Source organism: Chelonoidis abingdonii, chromosome 1, assembly GCF_003597395.2.
Source record: "Chelonoidis abingdonii isolate Lonesome George chromosome 1, CheloAbing_2.0, whole genome shotgun sequence".
NCBI lineage: Eukaryota > Metazoa > Chordata > Testudines > Testudinidae > Chelonoidis > Chelonoidis abingdonii.
This window is the reverse complement of record NC_133769.1, coordinates 233,365,697-233,388,763: the sequence shown is the minus strand read 5'-3', so window position 1 is coordinate 233,388,763 and position 23,067 is coordinate 233,365,697. Positions and strand designations below refer to the sequence as shown.

At 40.5% G+C, this 23,067-nt stretch overlaps 1 protein-coding gene across 1 annotated transcript in view; it reads right to left on the bottom strand.

The window, feature by feature from the left end:
- GPM6B (glycoprotein M6B) overlaps positions 1–10,250 on the bottom strand; it is a 149,430-nt gene extending 139,180 nt beyond the window's left edge. The window contains exon 1 of the mRNA XM_032795927.2: positions 10,133–10,250. Within this exon, the coding sequence (XP_032651818.1) occupies positions 10,133–10,136 (4 nt within the window). The 5' untranslated portion in view covers positions 10,137–10,250. The remainder of the gene's footprint in view (positions 1–10,132) is intronic.
- Between the last annotated feature and the right edge of the window lie 12,817 nt (positions 10,251–23,067).

The following is a 23,067-nucleotide window of genomic DNA, read 5'->3' as shown; positions in this document are numbered from 1 at the left end:
AAAGCCAAAAACCTCCAGAGGTTCCCACCCTTACTTTTGAAAATCCGGTTTCCTGATTGGTCCTCTGATCAGGTGTTTGGTTCCCTTTGTAAACCCTTTACAGTAAAAGAAAATTAAACCTTACCTTACCTATCTACTTATGACACATGCAGCTCCACATTTATTGTCTCTCTGTAATTCCGGGTCAAATTTACTCACTTTACAAGATGTTTTTCTAGCAGTCACTCCTCAACACAGGATCTGGGTGTTAAGTTGGACTCTTTGCTATGCATGAATCACCACCAGTAATTAAGAGTCTGTAAGTCAAATTCTGTATTGTTATTAACAATGGTATCTCACGGTCACAACCCATGTATCTACACCTTGGAGATGCAGGAGCATGTGAGGGCAGAATTCCAGTTCCACTAGACCTCTTTGCATTTTTAATCAATATGAAGAAAAAAAAGAAACTTGGGCAGGAGTTAAAAAAATGATTTGCGATTATGGGTGTCCAAATTAAGATCTTAAAGAAGTTGGATTTTTAGAAAGTGCTGAGCTCCCACCAGCTAAAAGAGGATGTCTCAAGGAGAGCACAACCTTCCCCCCCCTCCCGCCAAAATAAAAAAATCACAGCCACTTCTGAAAAATCTTGTGCTAAAATATTACAACGAAAGTCAATATAAAACAAAGATATATTAAAAAATCATAATGCCATGAACAAAGTAAAAAATGAGAGAGATGAAAAAGTGATGAATGATGAAGCATATCATGTGATATAAAGAACAGCAAAACACCATTTGACAGCCTCTGAATAACCATTATGTTTGGAACTATTTTACAGGACACCTGTTAGTCATGTAGTTCAAGAAATGAAGCCCAAAAGTCCTCATCTGCATGTAGCTCTCTGCATCATTTGTAAACATTGCGGAGGCTGCCATTTTACCTGTACACCTCCGTGCCCAAAGCCCCATGTGAAACTGAAATGAAGTAATGAGAAGGAGATAGCTGGAGGAGGAAAAACGGGTGAGCACAGGAAAGAGAGAGAGAGAAAGTGAAGAAGGGGTCAGAGGAGAAAGTAGTCATCGTAAAACAATATTGACTTTTAACCACTCCTTCTGACCCAAGCATCCATTTATTGGTTAAGACCACTAATTATCAGTCCTACTTATACACCACAGTGCTTTAGAAAGTCCCTGTTAATCTCATATATACACATTAAGGAGTATCATCGACCTGACACACCAGAGATTACAGGGCCACATAAAATCACACAGAAAGAGGCAACATGGTTTTGTGCATAGGACACAAGATTGAGACGCAGGAGACTTGGGTGCAGTTTCTGGTTCTACCATTGACCTGCTGTGTGATTTTAGACAAGACACTTCACCTTTCCATATATCTGTTTCCCCTCCCACTTTCTGTCTGTCCTGTGTATTTAATCTGTAAACTTCCTAGGAGAGAGACCATGTCTTCCTGGGTGTCTGTACGCTGCCTAGAGTTCAGTTGAGACTGCTGGGTGCTAGCTCAATTGAAACGACAATAAGAATAGCAACGTTCTTTGAAGATGTCTCCTGCTCAGTCAGTAACTCTTTATAAATCTTAAATGATTCTCATCATTTGATTTTTTAGTGAGCTTCAGACCCAGACCTATTCCTTTAAACTCTCAATTCCCCCCCACCCTAATAGCTTTATAATGAGGAGGAACTAGAGAGCAAGAATCGGAAGGGAGGGTATTTTGATTCTTATTCTGTGGGCTTGTCATAAGTAGATAGGTAAGGTAAGGGTTAAGTTTCTTTTACCTGGAAAGGGTAACCAAACACCTGACCAGAGGACCAATCAGAGAACTGGATTGTTTAAAAGTCAGGGGCGGGAATTTGTATACTCGGGGTCTTTTTTGTTTTCTCGGCTTTGTTATTCTCGGCTATGAAGTATAAACAAGGTTTCCTTCTAACTCTCTCTTATACTCAAATATTCGACTAAAGAGTCTGGAAGTACAAAAAGGAAAAGCAAAGAATTCGCTATGAAGAGCTTCTGGGTTGTATGTACAGACTGTGGATTGCTTGTGTCCTTGTTTTGTTTCTCAGGCTATCAGAGTAACACAAGGCTTTCCTCTACTCCATCGTTATCATTAAAGTTTCTTCTAAAACATCAGTAAGTAACAAAGGAAAACAAAGCCAATCGGCTATGAGCTTTGTGGTGTATTCACTGTATGTTTGAATTTGTTGGACTGGTTTAATTGGGCTATCTTTTACATCAGATCTGTTTTCATTCATAATTTTCCTATATACAGCAAGAGCCTGTTTATTGAGTTTCTAAAATGCACAGATTATATGTTTTAATATTTCCTTTATTTCTTATATATAAAACGTTTCTTTAAAAAAACAGGTTTAAACCTTGTGGAAAGTATTCCTTTTCACTCAATAGGAGAGGCAAAGGGAAGGAGAAAAGGCAAGGCTGTGGGCTATTTCCTATTGTTTTCAGGAAAGAAGAGCAGCCTAACGGGGAAAGAGAGAAAAAGAATCATCTCTGGTTCTCTTGTGTTGAGAGTTTTTACTCTAAAGTTACTGCTACGAAGATCAAGGGAGGGAGAGAATTTTCCGCCTTGTGGCACAGCGCTGTGCATTAAGCTGTGAATGCATAGACCCTGGCGCGGGACGCTACGATTGCCTCTCAACGGTTGGCCGTATATTCAAAAGAGTGAAAGTCTTACGTGATCGCGACCAGACTAACCCAGGAAACGGGGGGGAGGACTGGAAGCTGGGAGAGAAGAGAGAGAGGAGAAGGGAGCCCAGGGCCTCGGGGTCTTCGGGGGATCCCTCCTCAGGTGGCCCAAGTACAGTTTGGGGTGAATCGGGGGGGGCATACTAAGGACCCAATAAGATCTCAGTTTGGTGGCACGCGAGAATATCCAAGCTGGTAGTTGAGCTTGGGGAGTTCAGGAAGCCCCCCAGATTTTGGACGCAAAAGTCCAGTGGGAACAGGAGGTCTATTCCACAGGGCTCAATCCTGAATGGTCTGAGCATCATTGGCAAGATGCCAAGAACACGATTCTGGCAGATAGTGCAACACGCTGGCAGGTCAAACCCTGTATGGACACCTTGAAGCAAAAACTGCTCTACCACATCAGCAGTGCATGCTGATTTCTTTAATTTTCCCACTGTTTATGAAATATTACTATTCGGATCATCCTCGGTACCTATAAATGGGAAATTAACTTATTTCTTGCTGATTTTGCATTGTTTTTCTCTTTCCATTTCTCTCATCGGGGAATGGCAGAACTGAGAAGGGGGCGGGAAAAGCAGAGGGAAAATAGGTGCAAAATTATTCTTTCCCGTGCTCGATCTCCAAAATGAAACTATGATGAGATAGCTGAATTACTTTGCTTTTCTTTGTACTTCCAGACTTTAGTAGAAATATTTGAGATAAGAGAGAGTTAGAAGGAACTTGTTTACTCATATGAGTAAACAAGTTCCTTCTAACTCTCTCTTATCTCAAATATTTCTACTAAAGTCTGGAAGTACAAAGAAAAGCAAAGTAATTCAGCTAGCCACAGACCCTCACCCACAGGAATGAAGAAATTATTCTGGGCTGAGGGGTAGACTGAATGGGGAGAAGTTGTTGATGTGTGCGAGAGGATCATGAGATGGGGGGCATTAAAGGCACACACAATTACTGAGGCAGGGAGCAAGATTAATAATAAATTATACTAAAAAATTGTAACAGGTAACCTGCTGGCATAAGCAGATGCAGCTTCACTAAAGACAATCAGCTTACATATACAGTAATGTGGCCTAATAGGTTTACATTAAATACCACTGACAAAGGCGAAATGCGCACCAATGCATACAGACCACATAGGGCTCTATCCACCATGGACGCCCCATCTAGAGGATGAATACTGAGGACCTTAGTGTAGACGTGCACTAAATAAACATATGAAAGTGTGTATGAACATGGTGATGTCACCATGCTGATGTGTGTGAACTAAACAGACCAGAACCAACAGGTTAACATGCCTAGATCCTGTTTCAAATAAAAAAAAAAAAAAAAAAAAAAAAAAGCCATGATGACTATATTAAGATAACTGTTAATACTGAAGCAAAGAGAAACTTTTTTTAAAAAAAGAGATGATTTGTGCACCCCTTTTTACTTTATATAAAATTTCATCTCAGATTCCTTTAGAAGACTTATAACTTTGGATAACTTATAAACAAGAGAAAAACGCTTATGTTTGGAGTTATCCTGTTACATTTGTGCTAACAACATCCAAACATACTTTGTAGAAACATTAAAAACATCTGACTAGAGAAAAGCAAGTTTAACTGCTTAAGCACTCTCTCTCAAATACATCAAAAATGACATCCAGACTTTAACCAAGTTTAAATGTCTGAGTAAATTCCTGTGCCTAATTAGAACCATCTTAGGAAACAGATGATCAAAGCTACCATAGCTTGTCTCTTCAGACAACATAGTCCAACATGGATCTATCCTTTTAATAAAGACTGGTAAATACCAGACTGCAAAATTCAGAGGTATCATCATTCACATATGGAATAGCAGATTTCCTAAATTACTCAATCTCACCCTTAACGACAGAGAGACAGTCTGTACACTTGGTAAAACCATCATAGCAATGTAGGATGATGAGAAATGTGAAGAGGACATCCTCTTGTCCACCCCCTTCTCATGCACACAGAGGAAGGATTATAATAAGAGAAAGTGCTTTTTATGATCAAATGCGGTCCACTGGATTTAGAGCAGAGAAGGTGGTACAAAGTTTTAGGATTAATAGACCTTCCCTGAGATGAGATATACCAGTAAATTAAACATCAATTTCTTAATTTTAGCATCTACATTAAAATATTGAGAAAGATTTAGAATGGAATGGACCATGGGATAGAACCTGCAATAGATCTCTAACAGCCTTAATGACCAATACTAATCAGATTTTACAATTACTGTGCCACACAAAAGGTTTTAAATCCTGCCTGGACAAAATGTACAGTTGAATAGAAAGAAAGAGTATTGCTTCTCTTTCTTCTTCCAAACAGCTGGAGGCAAATCCTGAAAGTATAGATAAACAGTATTCGAGCCAACCACAGAAATAACAAAATCAAACACATATCTACACTTTTCCACTACAGATCAACTCTAAAGACTCATTACACCTAAACCAAATTCAAGTATTCTTTAACAGCTGTATACAGAGTTCTCTAACACATCCATCTCCGCTTGAGATTGAATGTTGAAACTATTGTCTACCGGAGAATGTTGTTCTTTTCCCCTTTGAATAGTGTATTTCTCTTCTTGGACAACAAGACCATGATGACATTCTTCATTTCTGTACTCTATATTCTTCTCCTTTTTAACAAGCCTGCCAACCTCACTTCCTATTCTCATTTGAAATCCAAGGCTGTCTCAGAGAGAGAGAGACTTGGCAGAATTTGAATTTTTTTTTTTTTTTTTTAATAATTTCAGGTATTGGTTTACTTGTAACCATTTTTTATTTGTATTGATTTCAGTGTTCACAGTTATGGAAAATTGTAGGAGGAGAAAATTATTTAATGACAACAGACTGATATTCAAAAAGTTAAAGCTTTATAACACAATTTGTCAACAACGCATATCAAAATATACAAAAAAATCCTTAAAAATCAAACTCTTATAAGTTCTCAGGCATTTTTCTTACTTTGACTAACTGTAAATTTCAATTATTATCAACAGATATATTTTTCATCAGTGTGTGTATAAAGTGAAATCAAAGTTCACAGACATTTATTGATAAACATCTAATTCTTCCAAGCCTACATATATACACAACTTTTAGTACTGGCAGAGGGGAGGAGGTGAAAGGAGCAATATAAACATACTGTCCTCAGGAAGTACTATACTGTCCATTCCCAGCTTAGTATATCATTTAAGCAGGACTTTTGGACTGTTTTGTTAAAATTCTGTATTTTTTTTGTTTTCAATTTTCATTTATAAAATGACAAAACTAGGTCTGAAAAGATACTCGATGTGTCTTCTCATAAGATGCACAAAACACTAGCTGTGCATTTCAGAGAGCCAAAAGCCTATAGTGAAAATGTAAATTTTGATAAACACAATGGGTCTGATTTTCAGAAGTGCTGAGTACTCGAGAAGCCCAGCAAAGTCAGTAGGAGTTGTGGATTCTTGGCAACTCTGAAAATCAGATTTAGAAGGCTCTAAATTCTAGTCTTCCACGAGAGTTTTGCCTGAGTAAGAACTATTTTAACGGGCCTAATTAGAAACAATTGATCTCGGGACTTTTTGGACTATCAAAACTGTTTTTGCAGTTTGATCACTGAGTATGCTGTATTAGTTTTAAAATTAGTGATGAAGCTCAAACCAATCCTGGTTAATCCTAGACATGATCTGAGAGATAGTCAAATTAGCCCTACACCACATAATGTTGAGGCAACTGTTATGCTGTTGCATGAACAAAATGTTTTATTCACAAAGTAGTGTAGTACCAGCTGACAAGAATATGGTCTGCACAACTCCTCCTTGAAGTATTTCTTGTAAAACCATGTTTAGGTCCCTTTTCCTGTCCTAAATTTACCAAATTAGTTAAATGTTGTGTGTAATTATATAATCTGAGAATAAATCTTAAAAAAATAAAAATATTGAAAATGGAGCATTTATACTTGTAGTTGTTAGAAAGATGGTCAGGAAATTTTTCATTTTTGCCAATGCACTGCCTTTTCCTAGTTATCTGCCTTATGGGTCCTTCTCTCTACATTTCAATTAATATATGACATATTATTGCAATCTAGATATTTATTTTAAACTTTCATTGACAAAATTAAGTCTGAAAGTTTTAGAGGATTAGTACCAGACATGGATTAAATGACATCTTTGCAAAATGAATTATACATCAAGATCTATAATAAATTCCTTAATTTCCAATCTCTGCAGCTCCAGTTGATGAAGAAACCCATTATTCTACAATACAAATTACCAAATGTCAAATATATGCCAAGTATACGGATAACTCATACTTCTGGTATTAGAAATAGGTTCCCCATGTTAGTTTCAGTTCACAATAATTTCAGGCTTACAAATGACAGAATAAACTATTTTATGTATACATATGTATTTCTATTCAATAAATTGAACCCACCACAAATGTAATCTGATGAGTAAAGTTCTCTTTTTCTAATTTAAAAGAGAAATGTTGTTTTCACCTTCCTTTCAGATTTTTGCTCCCTCAGCTAGTTCTGCAGCAGCAAACTACCAGACACTACTCAACTATATGCTGACATCAATCCATGATGCTGAAGCAAAAAATGTTTCAGTATGAGGGCCTTTACAAATTGAATCTATTAAACAGCAGCTTGCATTTAAAAACAGGACAAAAACAGTTTGCCAAATGGAAATGGACAGATATAAAGAAAAGACGTTTAAGTGGATATCAGAGTATTACACAATAAAAGCCAGAAGAGGGGTTTGTCTGTTACAACTTTAAAAGTTGGGAATGTGAAGAAAATCAGTGTTAGAGGATCTTCAGGGATAACTACAACTAATTAAAAACATCAGTAAAAACACCATAATGTTTCAGAAGGCTGATCATCATTAGCCAAGTGTAAACAAACTAAAACACCTAGAAATTGAAAAGTTAGTTGATATCATTTAATTTAACAATATAAAACCACAGGAATTTCAGTTGTTTTCCTTTTTGGCTTTGGCTGAGTAATTCTGTTCCATTTTTAAATTAAAATCAGAGATGCTGCCAGCATCAGGATGTGCTCATTAACACACAGGCATGAAATGACAGTTCTGTTCCAGCAGGGACAACCTCCACACAATAATATAATGCTAGTGTTAAATTGGACCAGTCAGTCGTCTATTTGGACAAATATGTCTGTGTTTTTGGTTTCTATCAGTTACTTCAGACTTCATAACATTCATTGTTATTTAATTCACTTGGTTTCATTGTTGGTTGAAATGGAGATTTAAACCTTGTACACTAAAAAACCTATTGTTAGGAATGTGAATGCAAAAATGTAGGTGGTGACTACTGAGTGACCCATCTGTATAATGACTCTTTTGTGGGCCCCACTCTTGCTCACATTAGCTGAGGGAAAAAGAATGTTTTTGATTTATTTTATATATATATAAAATCAATCAATCAGAAACTGGAAGCCAGTCTTTAACCTACTCCCTTTCCTAAACAAGACCTTAATTTATGATCAGATGATTAGACAAAAAACAGAACCCAGCTTATAAGATTTTAAATTGTTTTAACACATTGCCTCAAAACCTAAAAGGTTGTTCCTAGTGGTTAAATATAATTATGTTTATAGCACCACAGGTACATATGGTATTTCACAAGCACAAAAAGCCAGCTCCTTACCCATCCTCAGATGCCTTCCTCTTTCTGCCTACACAAACTTCAAATTTGAGTCTGGATTAATGTTTTAGATACTTGTAACAGAAAGGAAATTCATAACTAAAACTTTAGGCATTGAAACACACAAAAAATATAATACACTAAATCCCACCAGGATTCCAGTAGAATCTTGCACACAATTAGTAGTTCATTACTAACGGAAAGAGCTACAGAAAAATTATGAGCACCATAATTATGAATTATGAGCACCATGAATTTCAAAGTCAAGGCCAGATATAAAACTGCTTCCTTCGCTATCACTCCTCATTGTAGAGGTATGTTTAATCTACAGTTTCTGTGCAGATGGCTATTACATTACCAGTTTGCAGCAATGGAAAATATATTCTCTCTAGAAGCACGTTACATTAATAGTCATACAAATACCATCAATCTAGACACTTTTAGTTGATGCCTATATACTTTAGACAGTCTGCCTGATAACCACATTAAGAGATTTTGCTGACTGAAGTGTTTCAAATGGTAGGCATGACAGAAAGAACTTACACCAGACCTAATTCACACACACTCATCCAAGAAACTTTAGGTTCAAACATTAAAAAAAAACAAAAACAAAACACACACCACTCCAGCTGGAGTTGATTAGCTCCTCAATTTTCTGTTAACTATATCAACTACAGTCAGAACACAGTAACATAAATACCTAAAATGCTTATATTTCTATCGGCACACTAAACTTCTTTCCAAGTGTGATAAAAAGAAAGAAAAAAAGAGATTGTGTGCATTCAATATTTGTTCCAGTATGTACCAAACTCAGTTTTTCTTCATGGACTCCCAGCAGATCCATTACTTTCAAAGTAGCAGACCAAGTGACTGTTTAATGAAGCGAGCTTTAAGTCAAACAAATCAAAATGAATAGCAAGATGGGACAGTTGACTTATAGCCAAGCATGAATAGTTAATTCTGCTTGGTAGGGAAATCATTCTGAAAAGAAAAAGATCACTGTCCTTGGCTAGCATTATCTTGGGTCATGATGGAATTCAACTGGATGAAGTGATTTACAGATTCTCCCCTTGTGCCTCGCTTTACCCCTCCCCTCAAAAAAACCCCAAAACTCTTCCACAACAAGTTGCCAAACTGAGAGATGTAGAGAGATATTAGACGGAGTAAGAGAATCCAGACACACACAAGGAGAGTGGGGTTACTGTTGAAGTGTCCCAGTAACAGTGAAGAAGCTATGGACTCAAAAGCCGGGAATAATACGTAAAGGTAATTGATGCATATGGGTTTCCAGGGCCCTCTCTGGGTGCCGAGCCCCGCCCACCCTCAGGCTATCCAAACTGTGGATCCACTTCCCTTGCTATGCGTTTCCCCTTTGCCCCCTCCTCCCCCGCCCCTTGGGCATTATGAGCATCCACATTAACCCAAGCAAGGCTCACACTGAAGGGTCCCCTGCAGGAAAGTCTCCCAAGACAGGCAGCAAGCAACCTGGTCCCTGCCTAACCGAAGCGTAGGGCGAGCACCTGCTCCTGCCCTTCGCAGGGAAGCAAGGGGGCTGGTGTCCCTTACAAACTCCCCGAGGCACAGACGGGGCTCACCCCCCTGCCCCTCCTGCTTTTCACACCCCCCACCCGCATGCCCAACCCTTGTACCTGCGCCCCCTGACATCTCCCCGAGCAGCCCAGGCAAAGTTGGCTGTAAAGTTCAAGGCTCTTCCCCCCCCCGGCTGGCGGGACGCAGCGGAGCAGACGGGGCGGGAGCGGGGACCCCCAGCTCGCTTACCCATGGCTTGTTCTCCTCCCTCGGTGCCTGCGCTGCCTCCGGTGCGGGTCGCAGGCTGCTCAGCGGCGGCCTTCTCGTGCCCTCTGCCCGGCTCCCCGGGGCGGCGCTGCACGGCGGGGCTGGAGACGCGGAGCTCAGGCGGCAGCGGCTGCAGCGCCTCATACACACTGGCCTGCTCCGCTCGCCTGCGGCTGTGCCGGGGAGGAGGGGGCGGGGACAGCAGCCGCCTGTCGGGGCTGGGGAGCCAGAGGGAGGCCGGAGGGGCGGGAGGCAGCCCCCACCCCCGCTCACACAGGCAGGGGGCGAGGGGAGCTGAAACGCCCCCGGAGTGGGGTGAGCCCGCGGGCTGGCCACTCTGTGGCAGGGCTGGGGGGGGTTGGCAGGGTGCAGTTATGTGTAATGCAGATAACTATCCTGTTCCGATCTGCCCCTCTGGGGCAAGCCCCCCTTTTCCCGCACTGCCTCCGTGCAGTTATAACAGTGCCCCCCCCCCCCCCGTTTTCTCCCCATCATAGATTTCAGATCATGGCAGCTATGAAAGACACCTGATTTCCCTGCCCCCACCTCCCGCCCCTTCTGTGCTTTACATGTAATCTACCAAGCTCCTCATACCTTCCTCAGCACTTTGAGCTCCTGGCCCTAAATGTCTAATAATCTCACCAGCCCCACGCTGTGTTACCTCTCCTCTATTTGTCCTTCGGTTTGCCTTGCTACATACTGTTGTTGCACAGACAAGCTATTTCCCTCCCTCTGCACAGTGCAGAACTTAGAGGCCGCCAAACTGGCCTAGTTTAAGGTCCTCATCCTGTTCCCATTGCAGATTCCCCATTGATTTTAACGAGAGTAAGACTCAGGCCTTTTATGAATGAGATTTCCAAGGTGGATGAGTGAGAGAGAATTAAAAGTTTTACTGAAGAACACACCGCAAAACTCAACATAGTAAGACTGAGAGCCTTTTTTAAAGAAAAAAACCCCTGCATTAAAATAGCCCAGTTTAAAGCAATTGCCCTAAAAGACTATATTTATATAAAAGTTTCCTCCATATTCTGAGAAGGATACTATTCTAGTTTAGCCCTTGAACTGGAACTGACCTGGTTGGATTCAATTCCTGGCTCGACCACAGACTGCCTGTGAGACTTTGGGCCATAATTTTTTTAATTGATTTGGGGTGTCTCTGTTCGTGAGTCCCCAAATTTGAGACACCATGGGCCTAATTTCTGGAAATGCTGAGTACCCATGGCTTCCATTGTCTTCATCCGGAGTTGTGGGTGCTCTGAGAATCAGGCCCAACATGTCTCAAATTGGGTACTGAAAAATTAAGGCCCCGAACATTAGTGGACATTTAAAAAAATGTTGGCCTTACTCTCTCAGGCCAAGATTTAAAAAAAAGTTAGGCACCTAAATCAGTGGCCTGATTCCAAATAAATGGGAGCTGATGGGCACTCAGCATTTTTGAAATATCACCCTATTTCTGTTTCAGTTCCCCAGCTGTAAAATGGGGAAAACAATCCTTATCTGCCTCACAGTAATTCTGAGGTGCTTAAATTTATTAATGTTGTGCTCAGATACCACAGTGTTGGGGTGCCATTGAAGTACCTACATACATATTTATTAAATGGCTTTGAAACTTAGGTTTAACAAGTGATAAATGCAAACATATTTATTCTGCCTGATGTGGACAGAGGCTAGCTTTGTTTACGGTAAAACATTTTAAATAAATGATATATGCTCACCTCTGTTCTAATAAAATTATGATCTATCCACACTCACTTGCATGCTTTTGCTTGCAGTAACTCATTTTTAAAAAATCCATGTTTAAATACAGTTTCCTAATGCTTGGGAGAAGATAGTGAAGAAGGGGCCCACAGAAGTGTGACTTGGTAGGACTGAGACCTTCAAATGGCTTTCCCCTCTCTGGGAACTGCACCAATAAAACCCTTTTGTACCTAGATATTGTCAGAGCCTCAAACAATGTGGGCAATACACAAAGTGCCATAGTGCTGCAGTACCTGCACACCACTGGGTAAGATAAGGACAAATTGGAAGCTTTAACTTTTAGTTTACTTGCTTTTATGGATTGCATTTTAAGATAATTTGGTGGGATCCACAAAAGCACTTAAGCATCTAAGTCCTGGTTTTAGGCATCAGTGTGATCCATACAACTCCCACTCAGCTGCCACCTATCCCTATAGGCACCTAAATTCACTTGGTATCCAGGGACTTGTCTACACTGGCAATTAATAGCGCTGCAACTGTCTTGCTCAGGGGTGTGGAAAAAAACAGTGTAGACAGTGCACCAGCACTGGGAGCCATGCCCGTCTTTGAGGTGGGTTTTTCAGCGTTCTCAGTGTAGAATAGCCCTAAGTTTTTGCTCTGGGCATGCACCCTGAAGCCTCACTCAAGGCACTGGGTGCTTGTCTCCTGCCTGAGTATGTGCACTACTGCCTCGGCCCCTGAGCAATTCACAAACTGAGGAAGATAGGAATTCGGTCACCAAAGTCATGTGTGGATCGCAACGCAGTAGCTGGCCTCTGAGCACATGATTAAAATGGAAGTCTGAAAGATTCTTCTAGGAAGATGAATTCACCTTTTACAATTTTAGACCTCCCGATCCTGCAGACATTTATGTATGTGCTTATATTTATACACCTGAGTAATCCCATTGAGTTGCAGCACTGGGGCCACATTTTGTCTTCAACTAAAAAAATATTGCCGATGCCTTGGACCAAAGTAAGTTAATGTTTTTGCTTTCTCAAAATGGGTGTGTAGTTTCCAAAAACAATTTTGGACTCAATACTGTGCAAGTATGTGCAGGATCTGGGACTAAATAGTTCTAGCACACATTGCTATTTCTGCTCTAAACTGTAATAAATGGATTGATTGGTTGATAAGCTATTTTATAAACATGGGAAAAAATTCACACCAAGGCTGATCACCAGCAACTTATTTCCAGTCCCCACTGGAATTAAAGTACTGTAGATGAGCCATACAATTCTGAAAAATGGGATTAATTATGGAAATAGCACATGACCCTTAACTAGAGTCGCACTGAATAGCACTTTGCTAAGGAACTAGAAGGCAAAAGGGAAGAATATCCTGCTGTGTTTCCACTATGTGTTGGAGAGATGAATTCATTTTACATTTTCTTTTTGGAAGGAAGCGCTTTGGTTAATTTTATACCCTGGGAAGCTCATGGGATATGCTGGTTGATAAATAATAAGAACAGCTGTGAAATAAGGCCTGATCCTGCCGACACTTGTACACATGCATAACTCTATACACAAGAGTAATTCCATTGAAATCAGTGGGACTATTCACACAAGCAAAGTTATTTACTAGTGTTAAGTGCTGCAGGATCAAGGCCTACACATTTGCACACCAAACAAGAACACATGTTCGGGTTATATACTTTCATGGTGATGCATTCGGAATTACACATCTAAATATTCATGCAGTGGGATAAGAGAATCACAGCCCTTTATTAACTTTGTCATCCTAAGAAATGCTGGATTGCTTTTTTCTCTTTAAGAAGAAAGTAAAGAACAGCTGTCCAAATATTGGTTATAACTCAACATCCAATTGGCATTTCCATTTGTGGATATATTGAGTCTTAAAAAGTAAAGAGAGAAGTTAGCAGGGCCGATGTCAGATCTTTTGGTTCCTCAGCCAAGACTACATTACAATGCTCAAGCATGAGGTCAGAGAGAGGGAGAGTTTTGAATGCGGATCTTCACTCTAAACAGAAGCTTCAGGATTTCATTTCAAAGTTAAAGTGCTCACAGAAACACATTCTCTCCTTGTTGCATTGGCAGGTAAAAACACAGGCCAGATCAGGGGCCATACATGCTGACCCATGTTGGGAGGAGAAATGCAAGACCAGAGCATGCTGCGTTCCAGCAATCCTGCTTGGGGCTACTGCAGTTGGGTGTAACTTAGAACAGTGCTAAAGGCTTCTCTATATGACATTGGGTCCACACTGGTCCCCAGAAGAACCAGAGGATCAGGGAAATGCAAAGGTGGCTTTGTGCAGTAAAGGTCCGGGCCATAATAGGAAAGCTGAAGATTCAGAACACTGTAGTGCTGGTTGGTATAAGCATTTACAACGGTGGCACTTAAAATCCTTTCAGTTGCCTGAATAACTACTTCAGTGCTATGTTATCTTAATATTTGCCGTATCCCCTAATAATGAAAACTGCAAATAGTGAGGTAATAATATTTAAGTTACCTAAAGTGAAAATAGAAAATTTTTAAATGGAATCTGCTCAGTGTGTCTCCCAACCTCCTAGCATGGAGAGAGAAGTTCTTGCCTGTAGGATTTTAAAGGGGCCACCCAGCCTGAGCTACATGACTGAGGAAGAAGAGATGGGCCATAAATGGCTGCTGAGGAAGGAAAGGGAGCACCTCATCAACAGTGACTAAGGGCAAGAGCCCAGTGTGAATCCTCACAAATGACCATCTCCAATTAGGGTGACCAGACAGCACATGAGAAAAATCGGGACGGGGCTGGGGAGTAATAGGAGCTTATATAAGAAAAAGACCCAAAAATCAGGACTGTCCCTATAAAATCAGGACATTTGGTCACCCTCTCTCCAATGGTCAGTGATGACTCTGGACCTCACAGCACATGAAGGCTGGTGTTTATAGAATATTATTTTTAAAAGAGGTTACCAGGACCCATCTCATTCCTCTAGTGGGGAATGATCCAGCCCAAAAATTAATTCCCACATGCTGTGTGACCCCACCTTGGAGGAGACAGATGGAGCTAGGATATCAGGCTTCAGTGAGAGGAGTGGGCCTGAGACTGACAAGTGACCACTTTCAAGTTTTCAACATTTGTTTTTGTTCTGCATTGGGGAGTCCACCCTAAACCAAAGAAACCTTCCAGTTGAAAAGTTTGTCAGAAAGAATACCGTATATTTCCATGAAACCTTTTGGCTTTGACAAAATAGCATCTTCTGTCATAAATTATCGGACTAGTTCTAGGGAGCTCACTTACATGAATTCTTATTCTCCACAGGGGATGTCTGCACAGCAATTGGGAGGTGTAACTGAAGTGCATGTAGACATGCCTGAGCTAGTTTGATCTAGCTAGATCAAAGCTAACTCAAGGAACAATAACAGTGAAGCTGCTGCAGCACAAGTACATGCATGGGCTAGCCCTGTCCACCCAAGACGCTAGGTACATACTCAAGTGGCCATGGATTTGCTGGTATTGTTATTTGAGCTAGGTTTGATCTAGCTACTTGTGTTGCAATCACACCTCTGAAATACAGAGTAGACATACTGTTGAGCTTATGTGAACTTTTCTCTCATAGCTCACTGCTATGTGTGGTTTCTTCCCACATGGCCTTGTGCAGCGGTACAATATTTCTCTTGAATGGTTTATCCCCCTGAGCAGCTACCGTATCATCATAATCATCATCATGATGTCATCATGTTCCCATTACACTTTTGGCATTTAGGGCAGTGACAGCGCTCCTCCACTCCTGTCTGTTTCTGGCGAGTCTTTCAATGGTTCCCCGGCTCTGCCCCAGGTTTTTCAGCTCAGCTTCCACAGCTCTTTGCCATGTTGTTTTTGGGCAGCCTCGTTTTCACTTGCCTTCAGGTGTCCACCTTAATGCTATTCTGATGATGGACTCAGTTTCCATCTGAAGCACATGCCCAATCTATCTCCAGCACCTCCTGGTAATGATGGTGCTCATATCTTCTTGGCTACACTGTGTGACTAGGTCTTGATTTAAGATTGTTCTGGGCCAAAAAATACAGAGGATTTTTCTGAGGCAGGTTGTATGGAATGAAGACAGTTTGGACATGTCATACTTTCTCATTTCCTGGCATTATTCACTATAAAGTAATGTTGAAAGTATGCAGTTCTGATAAATCTTGAGTTTGGTTTTGGTGTTGTATTTTGATGATTTCCAGATTATATTTAAGCTCCTGAAGGTGTTCCTGGCTTTATTGATTCTGTTCCAGATGTCCTGGCTTATTCCAGCGTCCTGGCTGATAGTACTGCCCAAGTATGTGAATGTTTCTACATTGGTGAGAACATGGTCATCTATCCATACTGGTGATGGTGAGGCAATATTACAGGTCATGATATCTGTCTTACTGCTGTTGATTTTCAGCTGAATGTTTTGCATCAAATTGTTTTTTCTTGCATATAGTGTTGGGTATGTAGATAGGAGAACAAGATTATCTGCGAAGTCCAGGTCTTCAAAGGATGAGAAGGGTGTCTATTTAGTGTCTCTTGGCATGTCTTCTGTTGTACAACGCATTAACGAGTCGATGGCAATGTTGAAGAGGATTCCAGACATGACACACCCTGACGTACTCCTATTCTGACTTCAAATCTGAGCTCTCTGTGATCAACACTGCATGTAAAGTTGGAATAGAAGCTTTCGATTATGTTAATTATACAAAGAGGGATTCCATATGCCCACAAGATGTGCAATAGGCTGGTCCTGTGAATGCTATCAAAAACTTTCTCAAAGTCTATGAAGTTTATGTAGAGATGCCATTGCCATTCTAAGCATTGTTCTATTATGTTTCATAGAGTGAAGATTTGGTCTGTGCATCCATGCCCTTTCCAAAAACTGGCTTGCTCTTTTCTGAGAATGCTACCGACTGCCTCTGATATATGCTGGACTATGATTTTACACAATACCTTGCTTGGCACAGATAAAAGTGTCATACCACACCAGTTATTACAATCACTGCGAGTTTCTTTCTTTGGTATCTTCACTATAGCCCCATTAGTCCACTTATCTGGCACTTTTTCCCTTTCTCAGACTGATGTAAATAAGGGGGCTAGGATAGATGTTGCTAACTCAGGATTTACCTCAAACAATTCCGCATTCAAATTATCCTTGCCAGGAGCTTTCCCATTTTTTAAGGATTTGATGGTTTGGATGATCTCTTCCTTAGCTGGGGTGTCTCTGTCAGTATCAAGATCTTCGTCTGCCTCCTGGATGTTTGCTTCCTCTGTAGGTGGCGCCCTGTTCAGCAATTCTTTGAAATGCTCTGTCCAGCGCATTTCTTGTTCTTTTTCTGTTGTCAGTAGGTGGCCTTGTTTTTCCCTGATGAAAGTGTTTGTTGGTATCTGCCGTTTACCATAGATATGCCTCATCGTTTTGTAGATGGTTCTTTGTTCATCATGAGCAGTTGCATCCTCTGCTTGTATTGCCAGATTATCAATATAATGTCTTTTGTCCACTCTCAAAAGGCATTTGACCTCCCGGTGTGCCTTAACATACTGCTCCTGGTATTTGACCTTCAGCTTCTGGAATTTGTATCTAAAACTTTTTTCACTTGTCTGGTTTCTTTGGCTGTCCATGTGCTGGGTGTAATCCACTCCTTGCTTCTTTTATGCCTGTGGCCTATATAGGCTTCACTGCTCTGCTTATAGATGGTTGTTACTTTGTCCCACTTATCTCATCTGCATTCCCCTCCTCTTCATCAAGGTTTGCAAGTGCCTGAAACATGTTCTTTACCTGCAGAACGAAGGCTTTCTGTATTTCAGGGGACTTTAGCTTGTCAATGTCATAACGTCTATTTCCATTGTTTGGTGGACTCACAATTCTCAGTTTTAGCTTGATGGAGGCTGTCATGAGGTGGTGGTCGCTGCCAACTCCCCTTCTCACTTTCACATCTGTCAGTGAGCATCACCATTTGCCATTAATCATCATATCGTCAATCTGGTTCTTATCTCTGCCATTTGGAGAACACCACGTCAGCTTGTGAATTTCACGATGTTGAAATAGGGTTCAGCCGATGACTAGATCATTCATATTGCAAAAATCAACAGGCCTATCTCCATTTTCATTCATGGTGTCACACCCAAGTCTACTCATTGCTCTCTCGTTGTGTCTGTGCCTTGTCATGGCAGGACAGCTTGTGTGCTCTAAGCTACCATAGGCCCATCTAGTATTTCCCCTTCCTAGGGCCATCCCTAGGGAGGTGTGGGGCCTGGGACAAGCCCCGCCTCCGGCCCAGGCCCTGCCTCCACTCCACCCTTTCCCCCAAACCCCCGCCCCGCCTCTTCCCACCCCTGTTCTGCAGTGGGGAAGGTTTAGGTTGGATATTAGGAAAAACTTTTTCACCTGGAGAGTGGTGAAGCACTGGAATGGGTTACCTAGGAATCTCCTTCCTTAGAGGTTTTTAAGGTCAGGCTTGACAAAACCCTGGCTGGAATGATTTAGTTGGGGACTGGTCCTGCTTTGAGCAGGGAGTTGTACTAGATGACCTCCTGAGGTCCCTTCCAACCCTGATATTCTATGATTCTGTGACACCAAAATCTACATAAAAATCAGGGGTTCATAAAACAGCCCACTTTTAGATGTAAGACACAAGTGTTAATCAGATTAAAGAGAATTTTGTAAAATCAGAGGTCATAAAATTGGGCTTTAGCTGTAGTAACGTCCTCATGAGGGAAACCCCCCAAAGATCTTGTCTTTTCCATCTCAAACATCTAGGATTCTATTGGCAAGTCCAGTGCATACTGTTTTTCTCATTTCAGTGTCCCATGTGGTCTCTTGTTTCAAGTGGCCCTAATGGAAGCCTCAGATGTTAAAAGGAAATGAAATGACAATCATATACTATTGTACTTTGAATTTCATACCTGAATGAAGATGAAGAAATGACCTTTCTAATTTTTTGAATTCAGTATTTCAGTTTAGATTAAGGAGACTGATTTATGCTCTCCTCTGTCATTTGTACCTTTCATGTGAGGCTGCAGTGCTACGGACTCCAGTTGTTGGTACCATAAGAAGTCATCTCAGCGCAGTTCACAGAGTTGCTTCAGATGTTCATCTTACAAGATGCTGGACTAATTGTTCACAACATCAGTAAATGAAGGCCTAGGGAAAAAGCAACTTTGAGAAAGAAATATATTTTGTCGGGCAGTAAAAAGTGAAAAGTAATTTGTTAACATTATCTATATGCTAGATATAATCCCTCTGATACTTAGAATTCAGTTACAATATAAAATGAAACAAATACCCCCCCATGAAAAAATTAATACTGTTTTCTATTACCAAGTAGGTCATATTTCCAGCAACTTTTTCTCAATATGTAAATATGAGCAGTGATTGCTTTAGAATAATTATAATTGCATATTCAATGGAATGCATAATTTTTCCCAATGAACCATAGTTAATTTTATCTGAAAATTAGTGATTACCATTTCTGAGTTAATTACAGAGTGCTAATTACATATTCACCATTCAATGGCATGCTCTTATCACTCCAGCATGTACTCCAAATCATCTGTCATGTAACCAAAACAGTGTTTTTGTGATTTAAAAACGCTTTAAAATACTGTAAAAAAACAAATGAAGAACCAATGGTTGGATTATGACCTTGACAATTAAAGAGTAACTTTCCCCTCAGCTTTGCATGCTGGTTCTTGCTGTAGATATTTTGCTGTCACTGTGTGTCTGGCTTTTACCCTGATGTTACTGAGTGCAGTCTGGGCCCATGGAGTGTGGAGCTGAGATTCACCATGAAAACTGGAGAGAACTTCACTCTTGGAACAGTAGTAATGGCATCCTTCTTGTCCATTGTGGATCCTCAAATTTGCTTCAGTTTCTGTGATCATCTGCCCGTAATGCACCACATCCATGGGGCAATAATATGTCTGACAGAGGATTGCTATCTGAGCCGCAGGAAAGGACCGTATGAATGGTGAAAAGTTTGGTACTACTTCTCCTTTACCTCTGGTTTTCAGCTGGAATCAATGCTGACAAAGACCAGGCAGACATCTCTGGAGATTGAAGCTGCAGACAGGTACAGCTGTACAAGCTTGTCCCAGTGATGTGTCTCCACACTTGTCTGGACAGATCTGCCAGCTGTGGAAGAGGACACCACAACCTTTCCTGTGGATGTAGCAGAAGCAAATCTTGCCTTATGGCAGGCTGATGAGAAGTGATCCCCATGGAGATTTCCTTCCACAGAGCCTCCTCTGTGACATTCCAGCCCTAAATCAGCAAAGCACTTAAGTCTCATTGAAGCCAATGGGGATAAGTCCAACAGAGGAAGACTTAAGCAGTTGCTTAAGTGCTCTACTGATTTGGGACCAAGAAGTGGGAGGGAATTATCTGGGCTGTCAAGTTCAATCTGCTCCTACTGAAATCAAGTAAAACTCCCATTGACTTTAATGAGAGTAGGCTCAAATTCATAGATTTTCCATTTGTCATCAGAAAGCTTGGGCAGAATTTAACAGAGCTAATTGCCAACAAAACAGCACAGAAACTAGAGAAGGATGATATACCTGAGGGATATTAATATTCAATTTAAGACTGACCATTGTGCAGGCACATATCTACCAAAAATTACTAAAAGATATATAGTTTAACCCCATCCCTTCATAATGTAAATAGAGTTGAGCTCAGTTTCATGTTGAATTGCAAATTAAGAGAATAATCTTTATTTATGCCCAAATAAATCTGTTAGCCTTTAAGGTACCACTGGACTCCTTGTTGTTTTTGTGGATACAAACTAACACAGCTACACCATTAATCTTTATTTTGGGAATGTTGAACATGTAGCTGCCATCCAGCAACTCCAGCATGGTACCCACTCAAAGAATGGCTTCAGGGCAGCCAACTCAGGAGACATTTTGGCAAAAGATAGGGCTTGAGACAAGGCTCTCATGCCCCCTTGTTTAATACAGAAAATTTCTTTGATGACAACTGCAGACAGCATTTGAATATATTCCAGAGTGTGCTTTTCACAGCACCTTTAACCAAAGTGAAATGGCTGGGGAGGAAAGTATAAGCCTAGTCGTTTTAACAGTTTTCCCCGTTCCAGCTGGAAACTGGAGGCTGGGTCACAGCCAGCTGATTTCATTTTCCTTCTCATTTTTTCACCTCTGTCAGACGACAAAAGCACTTAGACATATAGAAGTTTTTAATTTTACTCTGTAAATGTGAATGATGCCCAAAATTTAAAGTGAAGCATAATTTACAAAGTTGAATTAAACTCCCTCATAGTATGCTGTCTTGCTTTGGTTCTTTAGTAATGTACTTTTTAAAATGTTGTTTAGCTTTTCATTATGTTTCTCCCTGTTATCTGTCATTGCTTCTCTAGCACTCTGGGCATGCACCACTACAGCTTTAGCAAGTGGCTATGTGTACCTCAGAGTTGTACTGTTAAGGAGAAATGTAATGTGTTGAAAAATAGATAGGAATGGCCAGGTGGCTCAGCAGTAATATAAACCACTCAGTATGCACAAGAGTCTGGTGATATAGTGCAGACAAACTGTAGAATCAGAGATGATATGTCTCCTGAGCTCTAACCTGAACGGACAGATAAAACAATGGCTATTACACTTTAACAGGCCCTTTACTTGGACAGATACTTGGAGCAGAAACAACATTTGTCCCCAGCACTGGAGGTAGTTTAGGAAGCATGGGCCTGGAAAGGTGGCTGGATGATAAAAAGGAGAGAAGGTATAGATTAAGACATTTTTAGTAGTCCCAAATGTAAAAGGGTCAGCTTCTGCCCCCACTGACTTCACAGGGATCCAAGAATCAGATCCAAAATGTGGGATTCAAAGGAATGCGTGAGGTTTTCTGGGCAGCTGAGGAAGAGCATGTGGAAAGTCAGAGAGCAAAATCAGGATAAAACTGCATTAGAAGAACTTAGAATCTTAGCCCAGGTCTACACTAGTGGGGGGGAGTCAACCTAAGATACACAACTTCAGCTATGCAAATAGGTCAACTTACCTGGCCGTGAGGATGGCAGCGAGTCGACCGCTGCCACTCCCCCGTCGACTCCGCTTCCACCTCTTGCGAGCTGGAGTTCCGGGGTTGACAGCGACTGTGTTCGGGGATCGATTTTATCGCATCTATGCTAGTAATACTACGCATAAATACGTCTAATAAATTGACCTCCGATAGATCGAACATTACCCGCTGATCCAGCAGGTAGTGAAGACCTGCCCTGAGAGAGAAGGTGGGTGAGGTAATATCCTTTATTGGACCAACTTCTGTTGGTGAAAGAGACAAGCTTTTGAGCTTACACAGAGCTTTTCTTCAGAATCTGTCAGATAAAATTCAGCTCCAAATTTTATTTGGTAAAAATCAGTTTTTAAAAAAACCTAAAACCAATAAAAGCGTTTCCATGATTTTTTAAAAATTACAATACAAATATTGTTTTAAAACATATAATCATTTTATACTGTTTCCAACCCAAACGTTGCATGATTTTCCTAGTGCATGATTAAACCTGACTGTTAACAAAAGTGGAACAGACAAGTCGGTAGTGTATTGTAATTCTCCATAGTAAGATATATGAAGAAAGTAAACAAATGGTGCAGTTAAAAGTAAATTAGATTTTTTTTTTAAATCTTACATTTGTAATAATTTAGTGTCTTGTCTGCAACATTGGTAAGGATATACTTTAAAAAAATTGGACCTTTAATATGTCTCTCCTTTAAGAAGATAAGAAATAACTGAACTATTTACTGAATATAATGACAAAAATAGTACTATACAAAAGTGAAAATGTAATGAGACTTTTTATGTAAGATGTATTAATTGTAACCAATTATAATTGGTCTTTAGTGGACATAGACTATTTCTGGCATGTCTTTTAAAAATTCATTTCGTTGTTTTAAAAAAACATCGCAGAAAGAAAGTTCAGCCAAAACAGAACATATCCCAGCTATTAGAGGGCCTAAAGTGTTTGTTACAATCCAACAATTCCTCCCATATACAGAGGAAAGAAGTGACTCTATTTGTGGAAGATGATAAATCCACGGACAAAAAATCCAACACAGAAATCTGGAAAATACAATTAGCTGGAACTGCTAAGTGGGCTATTGAAACTACAACTTTGGAAAACCATTCAGCAAAAGAGACTGCACTTTAAAAGGACCTCAGTACTAAGGGCAAGGTGGTGTCCTAGACTATCACATATGCATTTCTTCCACTGAA